At 45.1% G+C, this 25,303-nt stretch overlaps 1 protein-coding gene across 7 annotated transcripts in view; it reads left to right on the forward strand.

The window, feature by feature from the left end:
• Positions 1-15,893, forward strand: part of LOC135056411 (serine/threonine-protein phosphatase 2B catalytic subunit beta isoform) — a 150,500-nt gene extending 134,607 nt beyond the window's left edge. For 4 of the 7 annotated variants that reach the window (XM_063961516.1, XM_063961511.1, XM_063961513.1 and 1 more), the window contains 2 exons: positions 2,626-2,655; positions 13,949-15,893. In XM_063961516.1, coding sequence (XP_063817586.1) covers positions 2,626-2,655; positions 13,949-14,124 — 206 coding nt within the window. In that variant the 3' untranslated portion in view covers positions 14,125-15,893. The remainder of the gene's footprint in view (positions 1-2,625; positions 2,656-13,948) is intronic. The other 3 variants (XM_063961515.1, XM_063961517.1, XM_063961518.1) reach the window with 1 other exon arrangement.
• The last annotated feature ends 9,410 nt before the right edge of the window (positions 15,894-25,303 follow it).

Here is a 25,303-nt window from a genome sequence, read left to right on the forward strand (position 1 = left end):
TGCCAATATGTGTGCTCTGTTATATGTTTTCTGTGAAATTAACCTTCTAGAAAGCTACTTTGTTCTGCTGTTTCCATTCTCTAAAGCGTAGCTGACTCTTCTTGTTAGTCTGGTTTGTCTAGTCCTCTCTTTGTATTAATATGTTATTGAAATAGTATATATAAAAGCTTGTCTTGTATGTTTTAAAACTATGGACATGTTGCTTTTGAGGTTTGTAGTAGATTAGGTGCAATTAAATATGTATTGCTAGAACATCAAAAGAGGGGATCAACAACAAACCTTGTAAATATCAAATTGAAAGGAATTAATTGTGTCAGCATTATTGCTTGAAAATAAAGATCTGTATCTAAATATCGGGTATCTTTTGTGCTGAATGAATTTAAAACTGAAACCATTTATCTTTAAGAATTGAATAGTTTAGAACAGTGGTTCCCAAACCAATAGTCCACATTTTCCAGGTCACCTCACAGAATCACAGATGAAATAATGAGTTCCACCTGTGGACCTTTTAAAATGTGTGAGTAATACACCTTTGCACCTCCGGGTGACCTGGAAAACGTGAACTTTTGGGGACAGAGTTTGGGAACCACTGCTCTAGAATATTACTTAGAAAATCGTACTCTGTACTACTGCACCACTAGTCTAATACCGTTTTCTAGGTGTGGACTATATGGGAACCACCAGTTTCCTGGGATGGTGCATTTTTATAGAGAAACAACTGGTGCTTATGGACAACCTTTGAACAAAGTCAGCAAATTTAAGTTGAATTATAACTTATTTTACAGTGTACATTATTGCTCTATTCTGTATGTATAGGTATCTAATCGCACAGCGACACTTGTACATTAATGTAGTAATTATTCAAATAACTATAGAAATTGGGTTATCTGTTTAAAATGCCAAAATGATTGGCCCTATAGTTTTTTTCTCGGAATCCGTGGCTATACCATGTCACACATCCAGTGACTAAAAACAATTTTGTTGATTTGTAAACAAACCCAACCACTCCATTCATGTGCACCGAAACACACAGCTTCACTAACATCACTCCCATGAGCCTTCTGCCTTAAACTCTGGATGCACATTGTGATCTGTCTGGTTGGAATAAAAATCTGGTAATGGTTGAGAGCAATCGACTATTTACTCCCAAACACTAGAATACAGACAAAAATTGTCATTCATACAAATTGGTTAAATCACTGACAGGTTTTGTCTATTTTCCACTGTTTGGTAGCAAAGGTCATTTGTCATTTGCTCTCACCCATTACCAGATTTTCATTCCAACCAGCCAGATCTGGCAGATTATCAGTGTATGGACAGCTTTAGTGATGTAATACTGCAATGCCAGGCACATAGATCACTTACATTTACTGGTAGTGTCTGAACACTAAGCCTCAACAGAGATTAATAACGTGAAAATTTGCTTTGGTCACAAGAATAGGTAAGGTGTTTTTATAGTAGCAAAATACAGATCTTTAGTGAATAAACCCCACTGTCCTTAATCTAAAGCTAAACTCTGCGCTGCCATGTTGTTTCTGAAAATGGGCAGACGCAGTCTGTTGTAGTATGTATTATGGCTAACAAGGCTGTTCACTCCTTTTCTCATCTCTACTCACCACACATTAATTGGTTAGATCTTCACTTTCATTGTTAAAAAATAATTGTAGACAGTCAAGAAATGTTGGGCCAGAGTGTTTTTGTAACACATTTCTAATGATTTTAATAAAGTTAAGCCTGTACCATGCACATGCCCTGTACCTGGTGTGTGTAATAGTAATGCCTTGCCCGTTTTTGCCTGCATCATAACAAATATCCAAAAAGTGCATGCCAATTTCCCAGATAGTGCGCCATAGTCACTGCAGATATTTCAACATGCTTTTCACTAATGAGACATTAGTATGCCCATTACATAAAATACTGATTTTATTTGGCATCCAGATCTGTCCTTGATTCTGGCTAAATTTCCAAAAAAGAATCACATGCTGTCCACATGGTGCATTTTGGCCATTATTTGCTGTATTTCCTTTGTGTATTGCTTGAGAAGTACACACTGTCATCTCTCTAATCTGATCTTTGTTCATTTGCATTATTTTGTTATGCAACTGAGTAAATGTGTCTGACAGGTGCTATATGTTTGTGTAAGTATATTAATATGTAATGTATTTTGCTGCTATTATGGATGCAGCCAAAGGTGCTTTGTTATGATAGTGAAACCTTTGTGTCACTCAATTTGTGTAAGTAACCAACCTTCTATCCATGTTTTCAGCTCCTATAATAAATGTTTGTAAGATGCCCACCTCCTCCCCCTCCCCTCTTTTTAAGATGTAACATTTTGATTAAACATACTCCATTTAGCACAAACATTACTAAGTAATCATTTTCCTTCTCATAATGTAGAAATGTAATGTACATATTTTGTTTTTCATTTGTACTACCAGACTGAACCTTACCAATCTAACAAACTTGCTTCTTTTAAATGCATCTGCTATGTATTGTATTTATAAAATCTACATTGGGATGGAAAGTATATAATATAGAATTGGTCATTGCCTTTTTTTTGTTATCCGATATTACACTTCTCATCTTTTTCATTCATTTTGCATGCATCTGCTCACTTCTGTACAGCCACAGTTGAGGCAATTGAGGCTGATAAAGGTATGCTTAGTGTCTATGCTATTGGCAGAGAACTGTTTGGGTTGGGGACTCAACTGTTATGTGTGATTTTTTTATTTTTTTAGATAGTTTTTAACTTGCACAACCAGAGACGGATCTCTGTCGATCCGTCCCCCCTTTTTTGTACCGCCAGCTTAGTTACCTGTGTTTTATTTCTTACCTGTGGCATGGTTTTGTAGCGTTGTTTTCATTGGTCCTTTATTTACATCTAGAATGTTTGTGTGTACTTTGTTCTGTGTGTTATGGTGCAAAAAAAGATCAGATATCCCTAGTTCAATTCTTCTCTTGAAGTTTGATTTCTGCATGTCCGAAACCCATAATTCCTGCAGTACATTCCTTCATGTGGTTGTGCAGCTGTTCTGGTGGTGCAAGTTTATTATACTTAACTTTTATTTTATTTTATACAACCTTCCTTGTATGTCTAGTGTAAGCAGAAACCATTCCAGTTTTTAAGATAAGGGCTGAAACTTAAACCATTTATATATGATATGTTGCCTGGAGTATTTTATTTGTAAACCACAAATGTCTTAGGATCATGCATTAAATGTCACCGTTTATTTCATAGTGGCATCTTTCAGAACTGTCTGCACCTGGGCATTGTATTCTTTTATTAACTCAATTTATCCTTAGATTTTTTTTCTATCCCAAATGAATATCCAAGTGTAACATTTTCATATAGGTATCCATTATTATTTGATATTTATAGTACTATTTCCCATTTCTGCTGTGGGGTACACTGGGCTCCACAAGGAATAACATCGGGGTGTAGAGTAGGATCTTGATCCGAGGCACCAACAGGCTCAAAACTTTGACTGTTCCCAAGATGCATAGCGCTGCCTCCTCTATAACCCCGCCTACGTGCACAGAAGCTCAGTTTTGTAGTTGGTGCCTTGCAGTAAGCAGGCAGTCAACAGGGGGGCTGCTCCTGCAGCCCTAAGAAAAGCATATTTCAGAAGAAAAGAAAGACTTCAAGGGCTGCAGCAGTGAATAGATGTCAGACAGACATCCCCTGCTGCAGCTCCATCACCCCCCAGCGGCGCTGTATACTCCCGCGGCCTGGTTGCCGTCAGGTTTATTAGTAGATATAGGAGTTTCACAAGATATACCTACTGTGTATTTTCCTCTGTGATTTCTAGTCACCATATATCTCTTGGATTCCCGGTGTGTGCTGATACACTATACTGGGAGTTCTTGCTAGATATAGTGCTGCTAATATTGTACTAGGTTGCCTGATATTGAGCTTATTATGTCAGCTACAAGGGGCAACGGGGCTGGGGCTGATCCCACATTGGGTGGAGGTAACACTGCAGACACAATTGAGGAAAACATGACAGCAGAGAGTTCAGGTTCTGGGGGTTCTTTGCCCCCCAGTGGGTTTTTAGCAACGGGGGTCCAAAATGACCCGCCCTGAGCTACCTTCTCCACGTTATTAAATACGCTAGTAACGAAACTTACGCCCCCTGTGGGACCTCCTATGCCAGTACAGTATGGTACCTGCAGTCAATCCGCCATGGGCAGATCAGATCTCTTCTCAGTTACAGCACTTGAACCAATCACTGACTAAAAAGAAGTCTAACTCTCGCCCACCTAAGACTAAGACATCTTCTAAACGGGCCGCTATTTCCTCACAATCCACCACTGTTCCAGACACCACCTCTGAGTATGGCGCATACACTGACCCCACAGACACTGACTCTGATGCTTCAGATGGGGAAGGACGGTCACAGGTGGATGTCCCTGATTTGATTGAGGCTATCAAGCTGATTCTTCAAGTTTCTGATGAACCAGAACCTGAGGCTGTTTCTAAAAATCCGGACAGATTTAAACGTAAGAGAGTGGTTAAACAAGTTTTACCTCATTCTCAGCACCTGGCTGACATACGTCAGGAATCCTGGGAAAATCCAGCAACAAAGTTCACGTGCACAAGAAAATGTTGGCTCGCTATCCTCTCTCTGTGGAGCTAAGTAAAAATTGAGAAACTCCTCCGCCTGTAGATTCCCATGTGGCAAGATTGGTAGTTTCCTCAGCTCTGCCAGTGACTACCGTCACCTCCCTGAAGGAACCGACGGATAGACATATGGAGGGTTGTTTAAAGGCGATTTACACCCTTACATGGGCTGTGCATAGGCCAACCATTGCAGCGACATGGGCTGCTGAAGCTGTTAAAGCATGGGCTCAGGAGTTGGAGGAGCTACCTTCCAACGCTTCTGATCATGCTTCTCATTATCTTAAGGAGTTGGCTTCCGGTGCTGGCGGCCAAGGCTGCTACTACGTCCATCTTGGCTCGACGTATCCTTTGGTTGAGATCCTGGTCTGTGGATCTGGTTTCTAAGAAAACCCTGGAGGTGCTCCCTTTTAAGGGATACGTTCTTTTCGGGGAAGACCTCAATCAAATTGTGGCTGACTTGGCATCTGCTAAAACAGCTTGCCTACTGAGTACGGCACCGAAGGCTAAAAGTACTTTCTCTCGCCCCTTTTGTCCTCCAGGAAAGGCAAAAGGTCAGGTGTACCCAAAACAAGCTCGTACTTCCAAATCTGCTAGACCCAAGCGGGCCTGGGCTTCCCGTCACCTGGCTTCCAAAACAGACAAGCATGACGGGGCGGGCCTCCCTCTGGGGCATCCCAGGGTGGGGTGCTGACTTCTAGGGTTTGCCCAGGAATGGTTGAAGACCACTTCAGATGCCTGGGTAGGCGAAGTCGTCACTCAAGGTTACGCCGTATCCTTCATGAAACGTCCCCCTCATCGATTTTGCCTGACAGACGTCCCTCCGGATCTGGTGAAGGCAAAAACTCTTCATTCGGTGGTACAGTCCCTCCTGGACACAGGAGTGGTAATACAGGTGCCTCTGTTTCTAGTCCCAAAACCGAACGGGTCCTCGCGGCCCATTCTCAATCTCAAGTCTTTGAACAAGTTTGTGAGGGTCTCCAAGTTTCGTATGGAAACTACGCTCTATTGTTCTGGCCTTGGAGCCTGGGGACTATATGGTCTCCCTGGACATACAGGATGTCTACATGCATATTCCTATTGCAATGTCACATCAGCAGTATCTGAGGTTTGCGGTGGGCAACCTTCATTACCAATTTCGGGCGTTACCCTTTGGTTTAACCACGGCTTCACGGGTATTCACCAAAGTCATGGCGGTAATGAAGGCTGTACTACGCCGTCAGGGGATCAGAATCCTCTCGTATCTAAGCGACTTACTGATCCTGTCGAACTCCCCAGATATCCCCCTACGTCATTTGGATGTGACGATCCAGTTTACGCAAACTCACGGGTGGCTCATCAACTGGAAGAAATCTTCCCAGGTCCCTGCTCAGAGCATTGTTGGACACTCGCAATCAGCGGTTGTTCTTGTCTCAGGAGAAGGTCCTGAAACTTCAGGACAAGATTCGATGCTTCCTCCTTCGTTCGCAAGTGTCGATACATTTGGCAGTGCAAGTGCTAGGTCTCATGGTGTCGGCCTTCGACATGGTGGAGTACGCTCAATTCCATTCCCGCCCTCTTCAGAAGTTGATTTTGACCAAGTGGGACTGCCTGCCTCACAGGATCATATCTCAAATGATCTCCTTGTCTCCGGAAGTCCGTCTATCACTGAGCTGGTGGCAGACCAACGATTGAGCAGGGGTCGTCCCTTCTGGATCTTCAACTGGGTCCTTCTGACGACAGATGCCAGTCTGAGGGGGTTGGGGAGCGGTGTTGGAGCAACACTCCCTTCAGGGTCGGTGGACCAAGGAGGAGTCTCTCCTCCCAATAAATATTCTGGAACTGCGGGCAGTGTTCAATGCACTGAACTTGGCCCAGCATTTGATACAGAACAGACCTGTTCAGGTACAGTCGGACAACGCCACCACGGTGGCATACATCAATCATCAAGGCGGCGCTCAAAGCAGCATGGCAATGAGAGAAATATCACGGATTCTTCAGTGGGCGGAACGCCATCTGCCAGCCATATCGGCAGTATTCATTCCGGGGGTCCTAAACTGGGAAGCTGACTTTCTCAGTCGTCAGGACGTGCACGCCGGAGAGTAGAGCCTCCATCCAGAAGTGTTTCAATTCCTGGTAGACAGGTGGGGCCTTCCAGATGTGGACGTGATGACGTCTCGACACAATCACAAGGTTCCTGTCTTCTGCGCAAGGACAATGGATCCTCAAGCAGCGTTCGTGGACGCACTGGCAATTCCATGGAACTTTCAGCTGCCATATGTGTTCCCTCTGGTGTCACTCCTGCCCAGAGTAATAAGGAAGTTCAAGCAAGAAGGAGGAATACTACTTCTGATCGCTCCAGCGTAGCCCAGACTGCACTGGTTCTCTGATCTACAGGGCCTCTCGCTAGATCGTCCCCTTCTACTTCCACAACGACCAGACCTCCTCGTTCAGGTCCCTTGTGTTTACCAGGATTTGGCCCGACTGGCTTTGACGGCGTGGCTCTTGAAGTTTCTGTCTTGAGGGCCAAGGGTTTTTCTGAGGCGGTCATTCTAACTATGTTGAAGGCCCTTAAGCCAGCTTCTGCTCGGATTTACCATAGGGTCTGGAATTCTTACTTTACTTGGTGCGTGTCTAATAACCATGATGTTTACAAGTTTAGTACGGCCAATCTTTTGGCCTTCCTACAACAGGGCCTGGACTTAAGCCTTCATCTGGCCTCCCTCAAGGTTCACATTTCTGCCTTGTTGGTATAGTTTCAGAGAAAAATTGCTACCCTGCCTGATGTTCATACTTTCCCTCAGGGGCTGTTATGGATTCAGTCTCCTTATGTTTCACCTGTGGCCCCTTGGGATTTGTCGGTGGTTCTGGAGGCCATGCAAGAGTATCCGTTTGAACCTCTTGCGTCTGCAGTCCTTAAGTGGCTTTCCCTTAAGGTCTTATTTTTGCTGGCTATTGCCTCAGCTAGAAGGGTCTCGGACTTAAGTGCATTATCCTGTAAGTCCCCCTATCTGGTTTTTCACCGTGACCGGGCGGTTCTTAGAACACGCCCTGGCTATTTGCCTAAGGTGGTATCTTCCTTCCACCTTAACCAGGAGATTGTGGTTCCGGCCTTTAGTTCTCCCGAGTTGTCCTCCAAAGAGCGGTCTTTGGATTTGGTACGGGCTCTCCGTATCTATTTGAAGAGAACTGCATCCTTTAGGAAGTCGAATTCTCTTTTCTCTAACGTCCTAAGTGGATGCTGGGGACTCCGTAAGGACCATGGGGAATAGCGGCTCCGCAGGAGACTGGGCACATCTAAAGAAAGCTTTAGGACTAACTGGTGTGCACTGGCTCCTCCCCCTATGACCCTCCTCCAAGCCTCAGTTAGATTTCTGTGCCCGACGAGAAGGGTGCACACTAGGGGCTCTCCTGAGCTTCTTAGTGAAAGTTTTAGTTTAGGTTTGTTATTTTCAGTGAGACCTGCTGGCAACAGGCTCACTGCATCGAGGGACTAAGGGGAGAAGATCTCACCTGCGTGCAGAGTGGATTGGGCTTCTTGGCTACTGGACATTAGCTCCAGAGGGACGATCACAGGTTCAGCCTGGATGGGTCCCGGAGCCGCGCCGCCGGCCCCCTTACAGAGCCAGAAGAGCGAAGAGGTCCGGAAAAATCGGCGGCAGAAGACGTTCCTGTCTTCAATAAGGTAGCGCACAGCACTGCAGCTGTGCGCCATTGCTCTCAGCACACTTCATACTCCGGTCACTAAGGGTGCAGGGCGCTGGGGGGGGCGCCCTGAGACGCAATAAAACACGATAAAAATACCTTACATGGCAAAAAAATGCATCACATATAGCTCCTGGGCTATATGGATGCATTTAACCCCTGCCAGAATATACAGAAAAACGGGTGATAAGGCCGCCGAAAAGGGGGCGGAGCCTATCTCCTCAGCACACTGGCGCCATTTTCCCTCACAGCTCAGTTGGAGGGAAGCTCCCTGACTCTTCCCTGCACTACAGAAAGGGTTAAATAAAAAGAGAGGGGGGCACTAATTAGGCGCAGTATTAAAACATACAGCAGCTATAAGGGGAAAAACACTTATATAAGGTTATCCCTGTATATATATATATATATATATATATATATATATATATATATATATATATATATATATATATATATATAGCGCTCTGGTGTGTGCTGGCATACTCTCCCTCTGTCTCCCCAAAGGGCTAGTGGGGTCCTGTCCTCTGTCAGAGCATTCCCTGTGTGTGTGCTGTGTGTCGGTACGTTTGTGTCGACATGTATGAGGAGAAAAATGATGTGGAGACGGAGCAGAGTGTCTGTAACAGTGATGTCACCACCTAGGGGGTCGACACCTGAGTGGATGTACTGTTGAAAATTACGTGACAGTGTCAGCTCTGTATAAAAAAACAGTGGTTGACATGAGACAGCCGGCTACTCAGCTTGTGCCTGTCCAGACGTCTCATAGGCCGTCAGGGGCTCTAAAGCGCCCGTTACCTCAGATGGCAGATACAGACGCCGACACGGATACTGACTCCTGTGTCGACGGTGAAGAGACAACCGTGATTTCCAGTAGGGCCACACGTTACATGATTGAGACAATGAAAAATGTTTTATACATTTCTGATAATACGAGTACCACCAAAAAGGGGTATTATGGTGAGGGAAAAACTACCTGTAGTTTTCCTGAATCTGAAAAATAAAATGAGGTGTGTGATGATATGTATACCCTTTCCCGCCAGAGGTTAGGGTGCGTTGGGAAACACCCCCTAGGGGGGATAAGGCGCTCACACGCTTGTAAGAACAAGGGCTCTACCTTCTCATGAGATGGCCGCCCTTAAGGATCCTGCTGATAGAAAGCAGGAGGGTATCCAAAAATGTATTCACACACATACTGGTGTTATACTGCGACCAGCAATCGCCTCAGCCTGGAGGTGCAGTGCTGGGTTGGCATGGTCGGATTCCCTGACTGGAAATATTGATATCCTAGATAAGGATAGTATATTATTGCCTATAGAGCATTTAAAAGATGCATTTCTATATATGCATGATGCACAGCGGAATATTTGCCGACTGGCATCAAGTATAAGTGCGTTGTCCAATTCTACCAGTAAAATGGTCACGGATTCCAAACGGCATTTGGAAGTATTGCCTTTAAAAGGGGACATTTGGGGTCGGTCTTTTAGACCTGGTGGCCACGGCAACAACTGGGAAATCCACGTTTGTACCCCAGGTCGCCTCTCAAAATAAGACGCCGTATTATCAGGCGCAGTCCTTTGTTGGCAAGCGGACAAAAGGTTCCTCTTTTCTGCTCGTGACAGAGGGAGAGGAAAACGGCTGAAGAGATTACCCAGTTCCCAGGAACAGAAATCCTTTCGCGCCTCTGCAAAAGCCCTCAGTATGACGCTAGGGCCTTACAAACTCAGGCACGGTGGGGGCCCGTTCTCAATGAATTTCAGTGCGCAGTGGGCTCACTCGCAAGTAGACCCCTGGATCCTTCAGGTAATATCTCAAGGGTACATATTGAAATTCGAGACGTCTCCCCCTCGCCGTTTCCAAAAGTCGGCTTTACCGACGTCTCCCTCTGACAGGGAGGCAGTTTTGGAAGCCATTCACCCAGCAGGTGATAATCAAGGTACCCCTCCTGCAACAGGGAACGGGGTATTATTCCACACTATTGTGGTACCGAAGCCAGACGGCCCGGTGAAACCGATTCTAAATCTAAAATCTTTGATCACTTACATACAGAGGTTCAAATTCAAGATTGAGTCACTCAGAGTAGTGATTGCGAACCTGGAAGAAGGGGACTACATGATGTCTTGGGACATCAAGGATGCTTACCTTCATGTAAAAGTTTACCCTTCTCACCAAGGGTACCTCAGGTTATGGTACAGAACTGTCACTATCAGTTCAGACGCTGCCGTAGGGATGGTCCACGGCACCCCGGGTCTTTACCAAGGTAATGGCCGAAATGATATCCCTTCGAAGGAAGGGAATTTTAGTTATCCCTTACTTGGACGATTCCCTGATAAGGGTAAGATCCAGGGAACAGTTGGAAGTCGGTGTAACACTATCTCAGGTAGTGTTGCGGCAGCACGATTGGATTCTCAATATTCCAAAATCGCAGCTGGTTCCGACGACTTGTCTTCTGTTTCCTAGGGATGTTCCTGGACACAGTCCAGAAAAAATAAGAATTTACTTACCGATAATTCTATTTCTCATAGTCCGTAGTGGATGCTGGGCAATGGCAGAAGCTGCAGGGATTCTTCGCTGGGCGGAAAATCATGTGATAGCACTGTCAACAGTATTCATTCCGGGAGTGGACAACTGGGAAGCAGACTTCCTCAGCACGACCTCCACCCGGGAGAGTGGGGACTTCACCCAGAAGTCGTCCACATGATTAAAAAACTCGACAGGTATTGCGCCAGGTCAAGAGACCCTCAGGCAATAGTTGTAGACGCTCTGGTAACACCGTGGGTGTACCAGTCAGTGTATGTGTTCCCTCCTCTGCCTCTCATACCCAAGGTACTGAGATTGATAAGATGGAGAGGAGAAAGCACTATATTCGTGGCTCCGGATTGGCCAAGAAGGACTTGGTAACCGGAACTTCAAGAGATGCTCACGGAGGATCCGTGGCCTCTACCTCTAAGAAGGGACCTGCTCCAGCAAGGACCCTGTCTGTTCTAAGACTTACCGCGGCTGCGTTTGACGGCATGCCGGTTGAACACCGGATCCTGAAGGAAAAAAGGCATTCCGGATGAAGTCATCCATATCCTGATCTAAAGCCAGGAAGGATGTAACCGCAAAAACATTATCACCGCAATTGGTGAAAATATGTTGCGTAGTGCGAGTCCAGTAAGGCCCGACGGAGGAAATTCAACTGGGTCGATTCCTACATTTCCTGCAAACAGGAGTGTCTATGGGCCTGAAATTGGGGTCCATTAAGGTTCAGATTTCGGCCCTGTCAAATTTTCTTCCAAAAAAGAACTAGCTTCAGTCCCTGAAGTTTAGACGTTTGTAAAAGGGGTACTGCATATACAGCCTCCTTTTGTGCCTCCAGTGGCAATTTGGGATCTCAATGTAGTTTGGGTTCCAAAAGTCACATTGGTTTGAACCACTTAAATCTGTGGAGTTAAAATATCTCACATGGAAAGTGGTCATGCTGTTGGCCCTGGCTTGGGCCAGGCGCATGTCAGAATTGGCGGCTTTATCCTGTAAAAGCCCTTATCTGATTTTCCATTCGGACAGGGCGGAATTGAGGACTCGTCCTCAGTTTCTCCCTAAGGCGGTTCCAGCGTTTTCACCTGAACCAACCTATTGTGGTGCCTGCGGCTACTAGGGACTTGGAGGAATCCAAGTTGCTAGACGTAGTCAGTGCCCTGAAAATGTTTCCAGGACGGCTGGAGTCAGGAAATCTGACTCGCTGTTTATCCTGTATGCACCCAACAAGCTGGGTGCTCCTGCTTCTAAGCAGACTATTGCTCGTTGGATTTGTAGTACAATTCAGCTTGCACATTCTGTGGCAGGCCTGCCACAGCTAAAATCTGTAAAAGCCCGTTCCACAAGGAAAGTGGGCTCATCTTGGGCGGCTGCCCGAGGGGTCTCGGCTTTACAACTTTGCCGAGCAGCTACTTGGTCAGGGGAAAACACGTTTGCTAAATTCTACAAATTTGATACCCTGGCTGAGGAGGACCTGGAGTTCTCTCATTTGGTGCTGCAGAGTCATCCGCACTCTCCCGCCCGTTTGGGAGCTTTGGTATAATCCCCATGGTCCTTACGGAGTCCCCAGCATCCACTTAGGACGTTAGAGAAAATAAGAATTTACTTACCGATAATTCTATTTCTCATAGTCCGTAGTGGATGCTGGGCGCCAATCCCAAGTGCGTATTGTCTGCAATACTTGTACATAGTTATTGTTACAAAAATCGGGTTATTATTGTTGTGAGCCATCTTTCAGAGGCTCCTCTGTTATCATACTGTTAACTGGGTTCAGATCACAGGTTATACGGTGTGATTGGTGTGGCTGGTATGAGTCTTACCCGGGATTCAAAATCCTTCCTTATTGTGTACGCTCGTCCGGGCACAGTATCCTAACTGAGGCTTGGAGGAGGGTCATAGGGGGAGGAGCCAGTGCACACCAGTTAGTCCTAAAGCTTTCTTTAGATGTGCCCAGTCTCCTGCGGAGCCGCTATTCCCCATGGTCCTTACGGAGTCCCCAGCATCCACTACGGACTATGAGAAATAGAATTATCGGTAAGTAAATTCTTATTTTTGTACTGTTTGGTTTTCATAAACGTGGCTGACCTGCTAACAAGCAGACCTTGGCCAGTTGGATTAGAATGGTGATTGCACATGCTTATGTACAGGCTGGTCTTCCAGCTCCTGCTACCATCAAAGCACATTCTACTCTGTCGGTTGGACCTTCTTGGGCGGCCCGCCGTGGTGCGACCCTTGAACAATTGTGCAAGGCGGCTACGTGGTCCTCAGTGAACACGTTCATAAGGTTTTATGCCTTCGATACTTCAACCTCCCAGGATGCTTCCTTTGGACGCCGGGTTCTTGTGCCCGCTACAGTGCGTCCTCTCCCATAAGGAACTGCTTTAGGACATCCCCAATGTTATTCCTTGTGGAGCCCAGTGAACCCCGCAGCAGAAAACTAAATTTAATGTAAGAACTTACCGTTGTTAAATCTTTCTGCGAGGTACACTGGGCTCCACAAGGCGCCCACGCTGACGCACTTCGCTTCTTTGGGTTGGTATAGCATTAGCCGCTGACACCTTCTCCTGTAGTGAGTGTGTGGTGTATGTGGCTACTCGTGATTGTCGTCTCTGGTACCTGCTACTGCATTGGACTGGTTAACGAAAACTGAGCTCCTGTGCACGGAGACAGGGTTATAGAGGAGGCGGCGCTATGCATCTTGGGAACAGTCAAATCTTTGAGCCTGTTGGTGCCTTGGATCAAGATCCTACTCTACACCCTGATGTTATTCCTTGTGGAGCCCAGTGTACCTCGCAGAAAGATTTAACAACGGTAAATTCTTACCATAAATCTTGTTTTTAATCTTATTTATAATAAGATTATAAATCCCCTTGGGATACAGATAATATTGGGTCAAACAGCTGTATAATATGTAATTGTAATATTTAAAAAAATAATAATCTGATTACAGTCTAGTTCTGATGTAAAGAGCACTAGGATATTTTGTACCATAGACACAAGGTTAGAGCTAGGTAGCTGTTAATTAAATACCCAGACTATTAGTAATTGTGTTGACACTTCAGTTTCATGTAACTCTGTCAATTATTTGTTTATATATCTGTTACTAACATTTTGCATTTGCATTTCAAGCAATACGAGGATTCTCTCCACAACACAAAATCTGCAGTTTTGAAGAAGCAAAGGGATTGGACAGGATCAATGAAAGAATGCCCCCCAGGAAAGATGCCAGGCAACAAGATGGTATTAATTCAGTAAACACAAATGCCAAGGAAAATAACGGGACTGGCAATAACAACGCCCAGTGACTGCTCCATGTCCAGGTTTACTCTCACACCTTGCCTGAGGAGTCCTAGATTCATGCTTTGTGATAGAACAGCTGCAATAGCCATGGGACACCGCAAGATCTAATAACAGACCGCTCACACTCCTGGGAATTGCAGCAGATCCCTGTATTTAAACTTTTTTCCCAAAAGAAGCAAAATTAACTCCTAAGAACTGGACTTGTTTAGAACCTGGCACTCTCTCTCTCTCTCTGGTCTTTGAATCATGGGAAAGTATTGGGCTGTTTTTCATGAAAGCACATCTAGTGTAGCATCTCGCGCTTATCATTGTTGACACTCAAGTTTACAAATGGAAATCTGTTTTTGTTCACTAGCTAGAATTTTTTTTTCAATCAGAATTTAAGTACATCCCTCAAAAGCTATTTATTTAAAAGACATTTGTTTTATTAAATGTCTTTGAAAGATAGATTAGAATTGTCTTAAGTATGCCGAGGCTGCAAAATGTATTTTGAAAATCCACAAACAAATGCCAAAATGAAAAGTTGGCGGTTCTCTAGTGCTGACCTCAGGTGTATTAATTAGATGTTGCGAATTATGTATTATACTCACTGTATTTTTTAGTTTTAAGGATTATGGAAAGATTTCTACATAGGAACATTTATTACTTGAACACAGATCAAACAAATATTTAATTTAAATACTTTTTTGCCCAAAATTTGTTGAAATTTTTTTCAATCCTTTAAAATCAGAAAAATCTTGAAAAGGAAAAAAAAAAGTTTTTTGTTTTTTTTTTAAAAAAAAATTGATTGTTTATTCTAGGGTACTTTTAATTGAGCAATGTACATTATGTTAAAGTAAATTTTGATTCATATCAAGTCTGTAAAGCTTGGCATTGTATTTTGTGTATGCATGTTTTCTTTTTTGCAAATATTTAATATATAAACCTATGATGTACAGGAACTGCATCTATAGGTTAAATAGATGTTATGGATACTTTTTAGTTTATTGTGAGTATTGCATTTTCTTCTATGGCTGATCACATGACTGCGTAACTGCAGGAGACTTTTTTTTAAATTCTATTTCTGCATAGACTAAAAGCATTCTAAGCATTTGTTTAGACTATGCAGAACGTGAGACAATTGCTCTATCCAACTGTTAAAACAGTAACTGTTAATCCAAGACTGCATGGTAATTTTTTTGATATTTGCCGGACTGCTGAGTTTGAAAACTCCAACAATTTACTTATTTGTTCCACAAATGAGATGTTTTGATTTTCATTGTATTTTTGGTATATATTTTGACATTTAACCTTTTCATCTTTGCAGTCACTTGAAACATATGTCTGTTAAAGTCATCTCTCCATCTCCTTTACCATATTCTACAAATTGTACATACTCCTCATCCAGGTCGCAAATTTTATGCATGTTCTGAATTACTAAAGAGTTTTATAACAGTAGCACACAATACATTTTGTGCATGGGCCGCTGCTATGAACAGTGTGTCTTTTTTGTATGTCCCGCCCTTTTGCTTTTTAATATAATCTAGAATAAAAGAATAAAATACAGTTCCCTGATGGCTAAAAGAGTTAAAATTGCCACACCATCCTGCAACAAAAATTACTGAATTCTGTATAATTTTTCATCGAGAACCTTCTCTAAATGTGTAATCCCTCTATTATAAAATGTATGTTTCTTCTATACTGCCAAACTTCTTCCTCTACAATATGCAACCTATTTGCAGGCGATAATGTATGATGTTCTCCCAAATAAAATGAAAATGTATTTAAAAAGAAATGATTCTTGAGTTTGTCAGTACAAATATATACATTTTTTAGTGTTACAGCGTTGTGATTTTTATTAGAAGAGCACTTGACTACTCTAGGGTATAGTCAAATATACAGTTCCAGTTATTTACTGGTTACTGTTAAAGTACCAATTTGAACCAGGAACATGGAAGGTAAGAGAGGGAGGGTGGGGGTTCTGTAAGAAGTATGGCCTTTAAGGTTCTGTGGAACACAAAAGCAAACTTGGAGTCAGACTGACTCAACAAATTCCCATTGGTGCTTGTTAACAGAAAAGTATTAAATATATATATATATATATATATATATATATATATATATATATTTCTCTGACGTCCTAGTGGATGCTGGGTACTCCGTAAGGACCATGGGGAATAGACGGGCTCCGCAGGAGACTGGGCACTCTTTAAAGAAAGATTAGGTACTACATCTGGTGTGCACTGGCTCCTCCCTCTATGCCCCTCCTCCAGACCTAAGTTAGAATCTGTGCCCGGCCTGAGCTGGATGCACTTAGTGGGCTCTCCTGAGTTCACTATAAAGAAAGTATTTGTTAGGTTTTTAATTTTCAGTGAGATCTGCTGGCAACAGACTCACTGCTACGTGGGACTGAGGGGAGAGAAGCAAACCTACCTGCTTGCAGCTAGCTTGTGCTTCTTAGGCTACTGGACACCATTAGCTCCAGAGGGATCGAACACAGGGCCTGACCTCGATCGTCCGTTCCCAGAGCCGCGCCGCCGTCCCCCTTGCAGAGCCAGAAGACGGGAGAAACCGGAGAAAATCGGCGGCTGAAGACTCCGGTCTTCAATAAGGTAGCGCACAGCACTGCAGCTGTGCGCCATTGCTCCCACAGCACACCACACCGGAGCGGTCACTGGTGGGTGCAGGGCGCTGGGGGGGGCGCCCTGGGCTGCAATTAGTATACCTTTTGGCACAAAAAGCACATAATACAGTGTATAACACTGTATATGTGCAAAAACCCCCGCCATTAACATTATAAAAAGCGGGAGAAGCCCGCCGCTGAAGGGGCGGGGCTATCTTCCTCAGCACAGCCAGCGCCATTTTCTCTTCACAGCTCCGCTGGTAGGACGCTCCCCAGGCTCTCCCCTGCAGTATACACTACAGAAAGGGTAAAAAAGAGAGGGGGGGCACATAAATTTAGGCGCAAATTGTGATATAAGCAGCTATAGGGGGAAAATTCACTTTGTGTATAGTGTATATCCCTCTGTTATATAGCGCTCTGGTGTGTGCTGGCATACTCTCTCTCTGTCTCCCCAAAGGACTTTGTGGGGTCCTGTCCTCAGTCAGAGCATTCCCTGTGTGTGTGTGTGTGTGTGTGTGCGTGCGGTGTGTCGGTACGGCTGTGTCGACATGTTTGATGAGGACGCTTATGTGGAGGCGGAGCAGGTGCCGATAAGTGTGATGTCGCCCCCTGCGGGGCCGACACCTGAGTGGATGGATATGTGGAAGGTATTAGCCGACAGTGTCAACTCCTTGCATAAAAGGTTCGATGACGCAGCTTTGGGACAGCCGGCATCTCAGCCTGCGCCTACCCAGGCATCTCAGAGGCCGTCAGGGGCTCAATGAGACAAATGTACAATCCACTAGGGCCATCCGATGCATGATTACGGCAATGAAAAATGTGTTGCACATTTCTGACATTAACCCGGTTACCACAAAAAAGGGTATTATGTCACTCGGGGAAGAAACTTCCAAGGACAATGGTCGAGTCAGGAGGCTTCCCTACACATAAATATTCTGGAACTAAGGGCCATTTACAATGCCCTAAGTCAGGCAAAACCCCTGCTTCAAAACCAGCCGGTGCTGATTCAGTCAGACAACATCACGGCGGTCACCCATGTAAACCGTCAGGGCGGCACAAGAAGCAGGATGGCGATGGCAGAAGCCACAAGGATTCTCCGATGGGCGGAAAATCACGTGTTAGCACTGTCAGCGGTGTTCATTCCGGGAGTGGACAACTGGGAAGCAGACTTCCTCAGCAGGCACGACCTCCACCCGGGAGAGTGGGGACTTCATCCAGAAGTCTTCCAGCTGATTGTAAATCGTTGGGAAAGGCCACAGGTGGACATGATGGCGTCCCGCCTCAACAAAAAGCTAAAAAGATGTTGCGCCAGGTCAAGGGACCCTCAGGCGATAGCTGTGGACGCTCTAGTGACACCGTGGGTGTACCAGTCGGTTTGTGTTCCCTCCTCTTCCTCTCATACCAAAGGTACTGAGGATAATAAGAAAGAGAGGAGTAAGAACTATACTCATCATTCCGGATTGGCCAAGAAGGACTTGGTACCCGGAACTACAAGAAATGATCTCAGAGGACCCTTGGCCTCTGCCGCTCTGACAGGACCTGCTACAGCAGGGGCCCTGTCTGTTCCAAGACTTACCGCGGCTGCGTTTGACGGCATGGCGGTTGAACGCCGGATCCTGATGGAAAAGGGCATTCCGGTTGAAGTCATTCCTACGCTGATAAAAGCTAGGAAGGATGTGACAGCAAAACATTATCACCGCATATGGCGAAAAAATGTTGCTTGGTGTGAGGCTATGAAGGCCCCAACAGAAGATTTTCAGCTGGGTCGATTTCTGCACTTCCTACAGTCAGGAGTGACTATGGGCCTAAAATTGGGATCCATTAAAGTCCAGATTTCGGCCCTGTCTATTTTCTTTCAAAAAGAACTGGCTTCACTGCCTGAAGTTCAGACGTTTGTTAAGGGAGTGCTGCATATTCAGCCCCCTTTTGTGCCTCCAGTGGCACCTTGGGATCTCAACGTTGTGTTGGATTTCCTAAAATCACATTGGTTTGAGCCACTTCAGACCGTGGAGTTGAAATATCTCACGTGGAAAGTGGTCATGCTTTTGGCCTTGGCTTCGGCTAGGCGTGTGTCAGAATTGGCGGCTTTGTCATGTAAAAGCCCCTATCTGATCTTCCATATGGACAGGGCAGAATTGAGGACTCGTCCCCAATTTCTCCCTAAGGTGGTATCAGCGTTTCATTTGAACCAACCTATTGTGGTGCCTGCGGCTACTCGGGACTTGGAGGCTTCCAAGTTGCTGGATGTAGTCCGGGCCCTGAAAATCTATGTTTCCAGGACGGCTAGAGTCAGAAAAACTGACTCGCTGTTTATCCTGCATGCACCCAACAAGCTGGGTGCTCCTGCTTCTAAGCAGACTATTGCTCGCTGGATCTGTAGCACGATTCAACTTGCACATTCTGCGGCTGGACTGCCGCATCCTAAATCAGTCAAAGCCCATTCCACGAGGAAGGTGGGCTCTTCTTGGGCGGCTGCCCGGGGGGTTTCGGCTTTACAACTTTGCCGAGCTGCTACCTGGTCGGGATCAAACACGTTTGCAAAATTCTACAAGTTTGATACCCTGGCTGAGGAGGACTTTGAGTTTGCTTATTCGGTGCTGCAGAGTCATCTGCACTCTCCCGCCCTTTTGGGAGCTTTGGTATAATCCCCATGGTCCTTACGGAGTCCCCAGCATCCACTAGGACGTCAGAGAAAATAAGATTTTACTCACCGGTAAATCTATTTCTCGTAGTCCGTAGTGGATGCTGGGAGCCCGTCCCAAGTGCGGAATTCTGCAATACTTGTATATAGTTATTGCTTAACTATAGGTTTTTTTGTTCTGAGCCATCTGTTTAATGAGGCTCAGTTGTTGTTCATACTGTTAACTGGGTATGGTTATCACGAGTTGTACGGTGTGATTGGTGTGGCTGGTATGAGTCTTACCCTGGATTCCAAATCCTTTCCTTGTAATGTCAGCTCTTCCGGGCACAGTTTCCCTAACTGAGGTCTGGAGGAGGGGCATAGAGGGAGGAGCCAGTGCACACCAGATGTAGTACCTAATCTTTCTTTAAAGAGTGCCCAGTCTCCTGCGGAGCCCGTCTATTCCCCATGGTCCTTACGGAGTACCCAGCATCCACTACGGACTACGAGAAATAGATTTACCGGTGAGTAAAATCTTATTTTATATATATATATATATATATATATATAATATAGTATGCAGAAAGAAATCGGCGGCACTCCAGGACTTGTCAAACAAAAAACTGGTGTATTAAAGCATCACAGGATACAATACATATATATATATATATATATATATATATATATATATATATATATATATATATATATATATATATATATAGAGAGAGAGAGAGAGAGAAACCAAGAATATGGGCACAAGCGACCAATGGTGTCTGCAGTAAAGGAACGTAAAAAAGATTTTTTATATAAAAAGAAAGAGCATATTTATTTTACATGAGTAAAAACACTGATATACTTTGATTTAAAAAAAATGCTTAAGCATGAGAATTCATAAAAAATGCATAAAAAATACAGGAACATGTGATTAAAAGAGAAGAAAAAATCTAAAAGTACAAGGTACACATCGATTTGTAGTAAATGTGTAGAAAGTGCTTATCTTAGGTTCAGGAGGTTGATCTGGGAAAGATCATGGAATGCCCAACGCGTTTCGTCCTTCAGGACTTCATCAAGGGTAGTGTGCTACTGGGACAGGGCTTGTATTTATACCTCTGTCAATTAGAAGACTATGTGTGACATCACTTCCTCCCACAGTGATGTTAGGGAAGAACAGAAATCTTAGTGTGTTTTAGATTTAAATGATTTATATGTGAGTATTACAAATTGTCTCTAAACAAAGCTAATCCTTATCACATATTTAAAAACGAGTAGTTTAGTGAGTGTAAGTGATTTGTTTACACTGTACTGGCAGCAGGTACTTCCGCCCCACTTCCGGAGGTACAACGGGCTCTACTGCGCTTGCGTCCACTTTTGTGTTCATGATCAGATGTTGGAAGTCCCCAGCGGGCTCCTCTGCGCATGCGCCCGCTTCCGCACTTGGTGGTACGTCAAAGAAGTCTCGTTGCTTTCGTCAGACGCCCCGTTCGCGTCATCGCGTCTCGTGTTGGAACCCGGAAGCTCTGTGTGCCGTGGAGAGCGTGCTGGACTCGGAACTCCTCTGTTAGGCCGCGCGTCACTTCCTTTAGGGATTATATTCAGTGGATGATATCCGGGATTTAGTTGAGACGCACGTGAACCGCAAATGGTGTTGTTTGACAACAATTTCCCAATAGTGGGTCCCATTGTTGAATTCACCTAAGATAAGCACTTTCTACACATTTACTACAAATCGATGTGTACCTTGTACTTTTAGATTTTTTCTTCTCTTTTAATCACATGTTCCTGTATTTTTTATGCATTTTTTATGAATTCTCATGCTTAAGCATTTTTTTAAATCAAAGTATATCAGTGTTTTTACTCATGTAAAATAAATATGCTCTTTCTTTTTATATAAAAAATCTTTTTTACGTTCCTTTACTGCAGACACCATTGGTCGCTTGTGCCCATATTCTTGGTTTCTATAAAAAAATTTCACAGCAGCTTACCACTGCTGTTTTTATTTAGGGGCCTGCTGACACCCTTTGTACCAAGGGAGTGTATTTTTGGACATATATTATACATAATTGTGAAGGTTTACATACCACAAGTGGCGCTATTTTTTTCCTCTTTTGCATATATATATATAGATATATATAGATATATATATATATATATATATATATACACTGCTCAAAAAAATAAAGGGAACACTAAAATAACACATCCTAGATCTGAATGAGTGAAATATTCTTATTAAATACTTTGTTCTTTACATAGTTGAATGTGCTGACAACAAGATCACACAAAAATGATCAATGGAAATCAAATTTATTAACCCATGGAGGTCTGGATTTGGAGTCACCCTCAAAATTAAAGTGGAAAACCACACTACAGGCTGATCCAACTTTGGTGTAATGTCCTTAAAACAAGTCAAAATGAGGCTCAGTAGTGTGTGTGGCCTCCACGTGCCTGTATGACCTCCCTACAACCCACACAAAGTGGCTCAGGTAGTGCAGCTCATCCAGGATGGCACATCAATGCGAGCTGTGGCAGGAAGGTTTGCTGTGTCTGTCAGCGTAGTGTCCAGAGCATGGAGGCGCTACCAGGAGACAGGCCAGTACATCAGGAGACGTGGAGGAGGGTAACAACCCAGTAGCAGGACCGCTACCTCCGCCTTTGTGCAAGGTGGAACAGGAGGAGCACTGCCAGAGCCCTGCAAAATGACCTCCAGCAAGCCACAAATGTGCATGTGTCTACTCAAACGATCAGAAACAGACTCCATGAGGGTGGTATGAGGGCCCGACGCCCACAGGTGGGGGTTGTGCTTACAGCCCAACACTGTGCAGGACGTTTGGCATTTGCCAGAGAACACCAAGATTGGCAAATTTGCCACTGGCGCCTGTGCTCTTCACAGATGAAAGCAGGTTCTCACTGAGCACATGTGACAGACCTGACAGAGTCTGGAGACGCCAAGGAGAACGTTCTGCTGCCTGCAACATCCTCCAGCATGACCGGTTTGGCAGTGAGTGAGTAATGGTGTGGGGTGGCATTTCTTTGGGGGGCCGCACAGCCCTCCATGTGCTCGCCAGAGGTAGCCTGACTGCCATTAGGTACCGAGATGAGATCCTCAGACCCCTTGTGAGACCATATGCTGGTGCGGTTGGCCCTGGGTTCCTCCTAATGCAAGACAATGCTAGACCTCATATGGCTGGAGTGTGTCAGCAGTTCCTGCAAGACGAAGGCATTGATGTTATGGACTGGCCCACCCGTTCCCCAGACCTGAATCCAATTGAGCACATCTGGGACATCATGTCTCGCTCCATCCACCAACACCACGTTGCACCACAGACTGTCCAGGAGTTGGCGGATGCTTTAGTCCAGGTCTGGGAGGAGATCCCTCAGGAGACCATCCGCCACCTCATCAGGAGCATGTCCAGGCGTTGTAGGGAGGTCATACAGGCACGAGGAGGCCACAGACACTACTGAGCCTCATTTTGACTTGTTTTAAGGACATTACATCAAAGTTGGATCAGCCTGTAGTGTGTTTTTCCACTTTAATTTTGAGGGTGACTCCAAATCCAGCCTCCATGGGTTAATAAATTTGATTTCCATTGATAATTTTTGTGTGATTTTGTTGTCAGCACATTCAACTATGTAAAGAACAAAGTATTTAATAAGAATATTTAATTCATTCAGATCTAGGATGTTATTTTAGTGTTCCCTTTATTTTTTTGAGCAGTGTATATATATATATATATATATATATATATATATTTCTCTAACGTCCTAGAGGATGCTGGGGACTCCGTAAGGACCATGGGGATAGACGGGCTCCGCAGGAGACATGGGCACTTTAAGAAAGACTTTGACTCTGGGTGTGCACTGGCTCCTCCCTCTATGCCCCTCCTCCAGACCTGAGTTTGATACTGTGCCCAGTGGAGACTGGGTTCATTTCAGGAGCTCTCCTGAGTTTCCTGTAAAGAAAGCATTTTAGTTAGGTTTTTTTATGTTCAGGGAGCCTGCTGGCAACAGACTCCCTGCATCGAGGGACTGAGGAGAGAGAAACAGACCCACTTCTCTGAGTTTCAGGGCTCTGTTTCTTAGGCTACTATACACCATTAGCTCCAGAGGGATCGGTACGCAGGTCTCACCCTAGCCGTCCGTCCCAGAGCCGCGGAGCCAGAAGATAGAAGCCGGGTGAGTATTGAGGAAAAGACATCAGAGGCGGCAGAAGACACCTTGATCTTCATAGAGGTAACGCACAGCACTGCAGCTGTGCGCCATTGCTCCCATTCACCTCACACACCTCGGTCACTGTAAGGGTGCAGGGCGCTGGGGGGGGGGGGGGGGGGCGGCGCCCTGGGCAGCAATATAAACCTCTCCGGTGGCATATGTATGTATGTATATATATATATATATATATATATATATACACACATGTACAGCTGGGCACTGTACATGTATATAAAGAGCCGCCGCCATGTTATTGAGAAATTTGAGCAGGACAGAAACCCGCCACCGAGGGGGCGGGGCTTCTCCCTCAGCACTCACCAGCGCTATTTTTCTCCACAGCACCGCTGAGAGGAAGCTCCCCGCACTCTCCCCTGCTTAACACACGGTGAAAGAAGGGTTTTAAAGTAGTGGGGGGGCACATAATTGGCGCATATACATAAAAGCGCTACTAGGTAAACATACTGTGTTTTTCTCTAACGTCCTAGTGGATGCTGGGGACTCCGTAAGGACCATGGGGAATAGACGGGCTCCGCAGGAGACTGGGCACTCTAAGAAAGATTTAGTACTACTGGTGTGCACTGGCTCCTCCCTCTATGCCCCTCCTCCAGACCTCAGTTAAAATCTGTGCCCGGACAGAGCTGGGTGCATTTTAGTGAGCTCTCCTGAGCTTGCTAATAAAGTATTTTAGTTGTTTTTTTTATTTTCAGAGAGCTTCTGCTGGCAATAGACTCTCTGCTACGTGGGACTGAGGGGAGAGAAGCAAACCTACTAACTGCGGCTAGGTTGCGCTTCTTAGGCTACTGGACACCATTAGCTCCAGAGGGATCGAACACAGGACCTGACCTTGTCGTCCGTTCCCGGAGCCGCGCCGCCGTCCCCCTCGCAGAGCCAGAAGTCAGAAGCCGGCGGGTTGAAGCAAGAAGATGTCAAAATCGGCGGCAGAAGACTCCTGTCTTCATATGAGGTAGCGCACAGCACTGCAGCTGTGCGCCATTGCGCCCACACTAACCCACACACTCCGGTCACTGTAGGGTGCAGGGCGCAGGGGGGGGCGCCCTGAGCAGCAATTGATTACCTCCTGGCAAAAAGCAGCATATATACAGTTGGACACTGTTATATGCATGAGCCCCCGCCATTAATTTTACACAAAATCGCAGGAGAAGCCCGCCGCTGAGGGGGCGGGGCCTTCTTCCTCAGCACTCACCAGCGCCATTTTCTCTCCACAGCTCCGCTGAGAGGAAGCTCCCCAGGCTCTTCCCTGCAAAACAACGATAGAGAGGGTGAAAAAAAGAGGGGGGCACATAAATTTGGCGTAAAAACAATATATACAGCAGCTACTGGGTTAACACTAAGTTACTGTGTGATTCCTGGGTCATATAGCGCTGGGGTGTGTGCTGGCATACTCTCTCTCTGTCTCTCCAAAGGGCCTTGTGGGGGAACTGTCTTCAAATAGAGCAATCCCCTGTGTGTGTGGTGTGTCGGTACGTGTGTGTCGACATGTCTGAGGTAAAAGGCTCCCCTAAGGAGGAGAGAGAGCAAATATGTGTGTGAGAGGGTGTCTCCGTCGACAACGCCGACACCTGTTTGGATATGTGTAAGTGCTGAGGTGAATTTATTGCACAAAATATTAGAGAACAGACAGGAAATCTACCCATGTCTGTCCCTATGTCACAGAGACCTTCAGAGTCTCACAATGCTCACTATCCAAAATAATAAACACTGATATCGACACGGAGTTTGACTCCAGTGT

Source organism: Pseudophryne corroboree, chromosome 3 (assembly GCF_028390025.1).
Source record: "Pseudophryne corroboree isolate aPseCor3 chromosome 3, aPseCor3.hap2, whole genome shotgun sequence".
Taxonomy (NCBI): Eukaryota; Metazoa; Chordata; class Amphibia; order Anura; family Myobatrachidae; genus Pseudophryne; species Pseudophryne corroboree.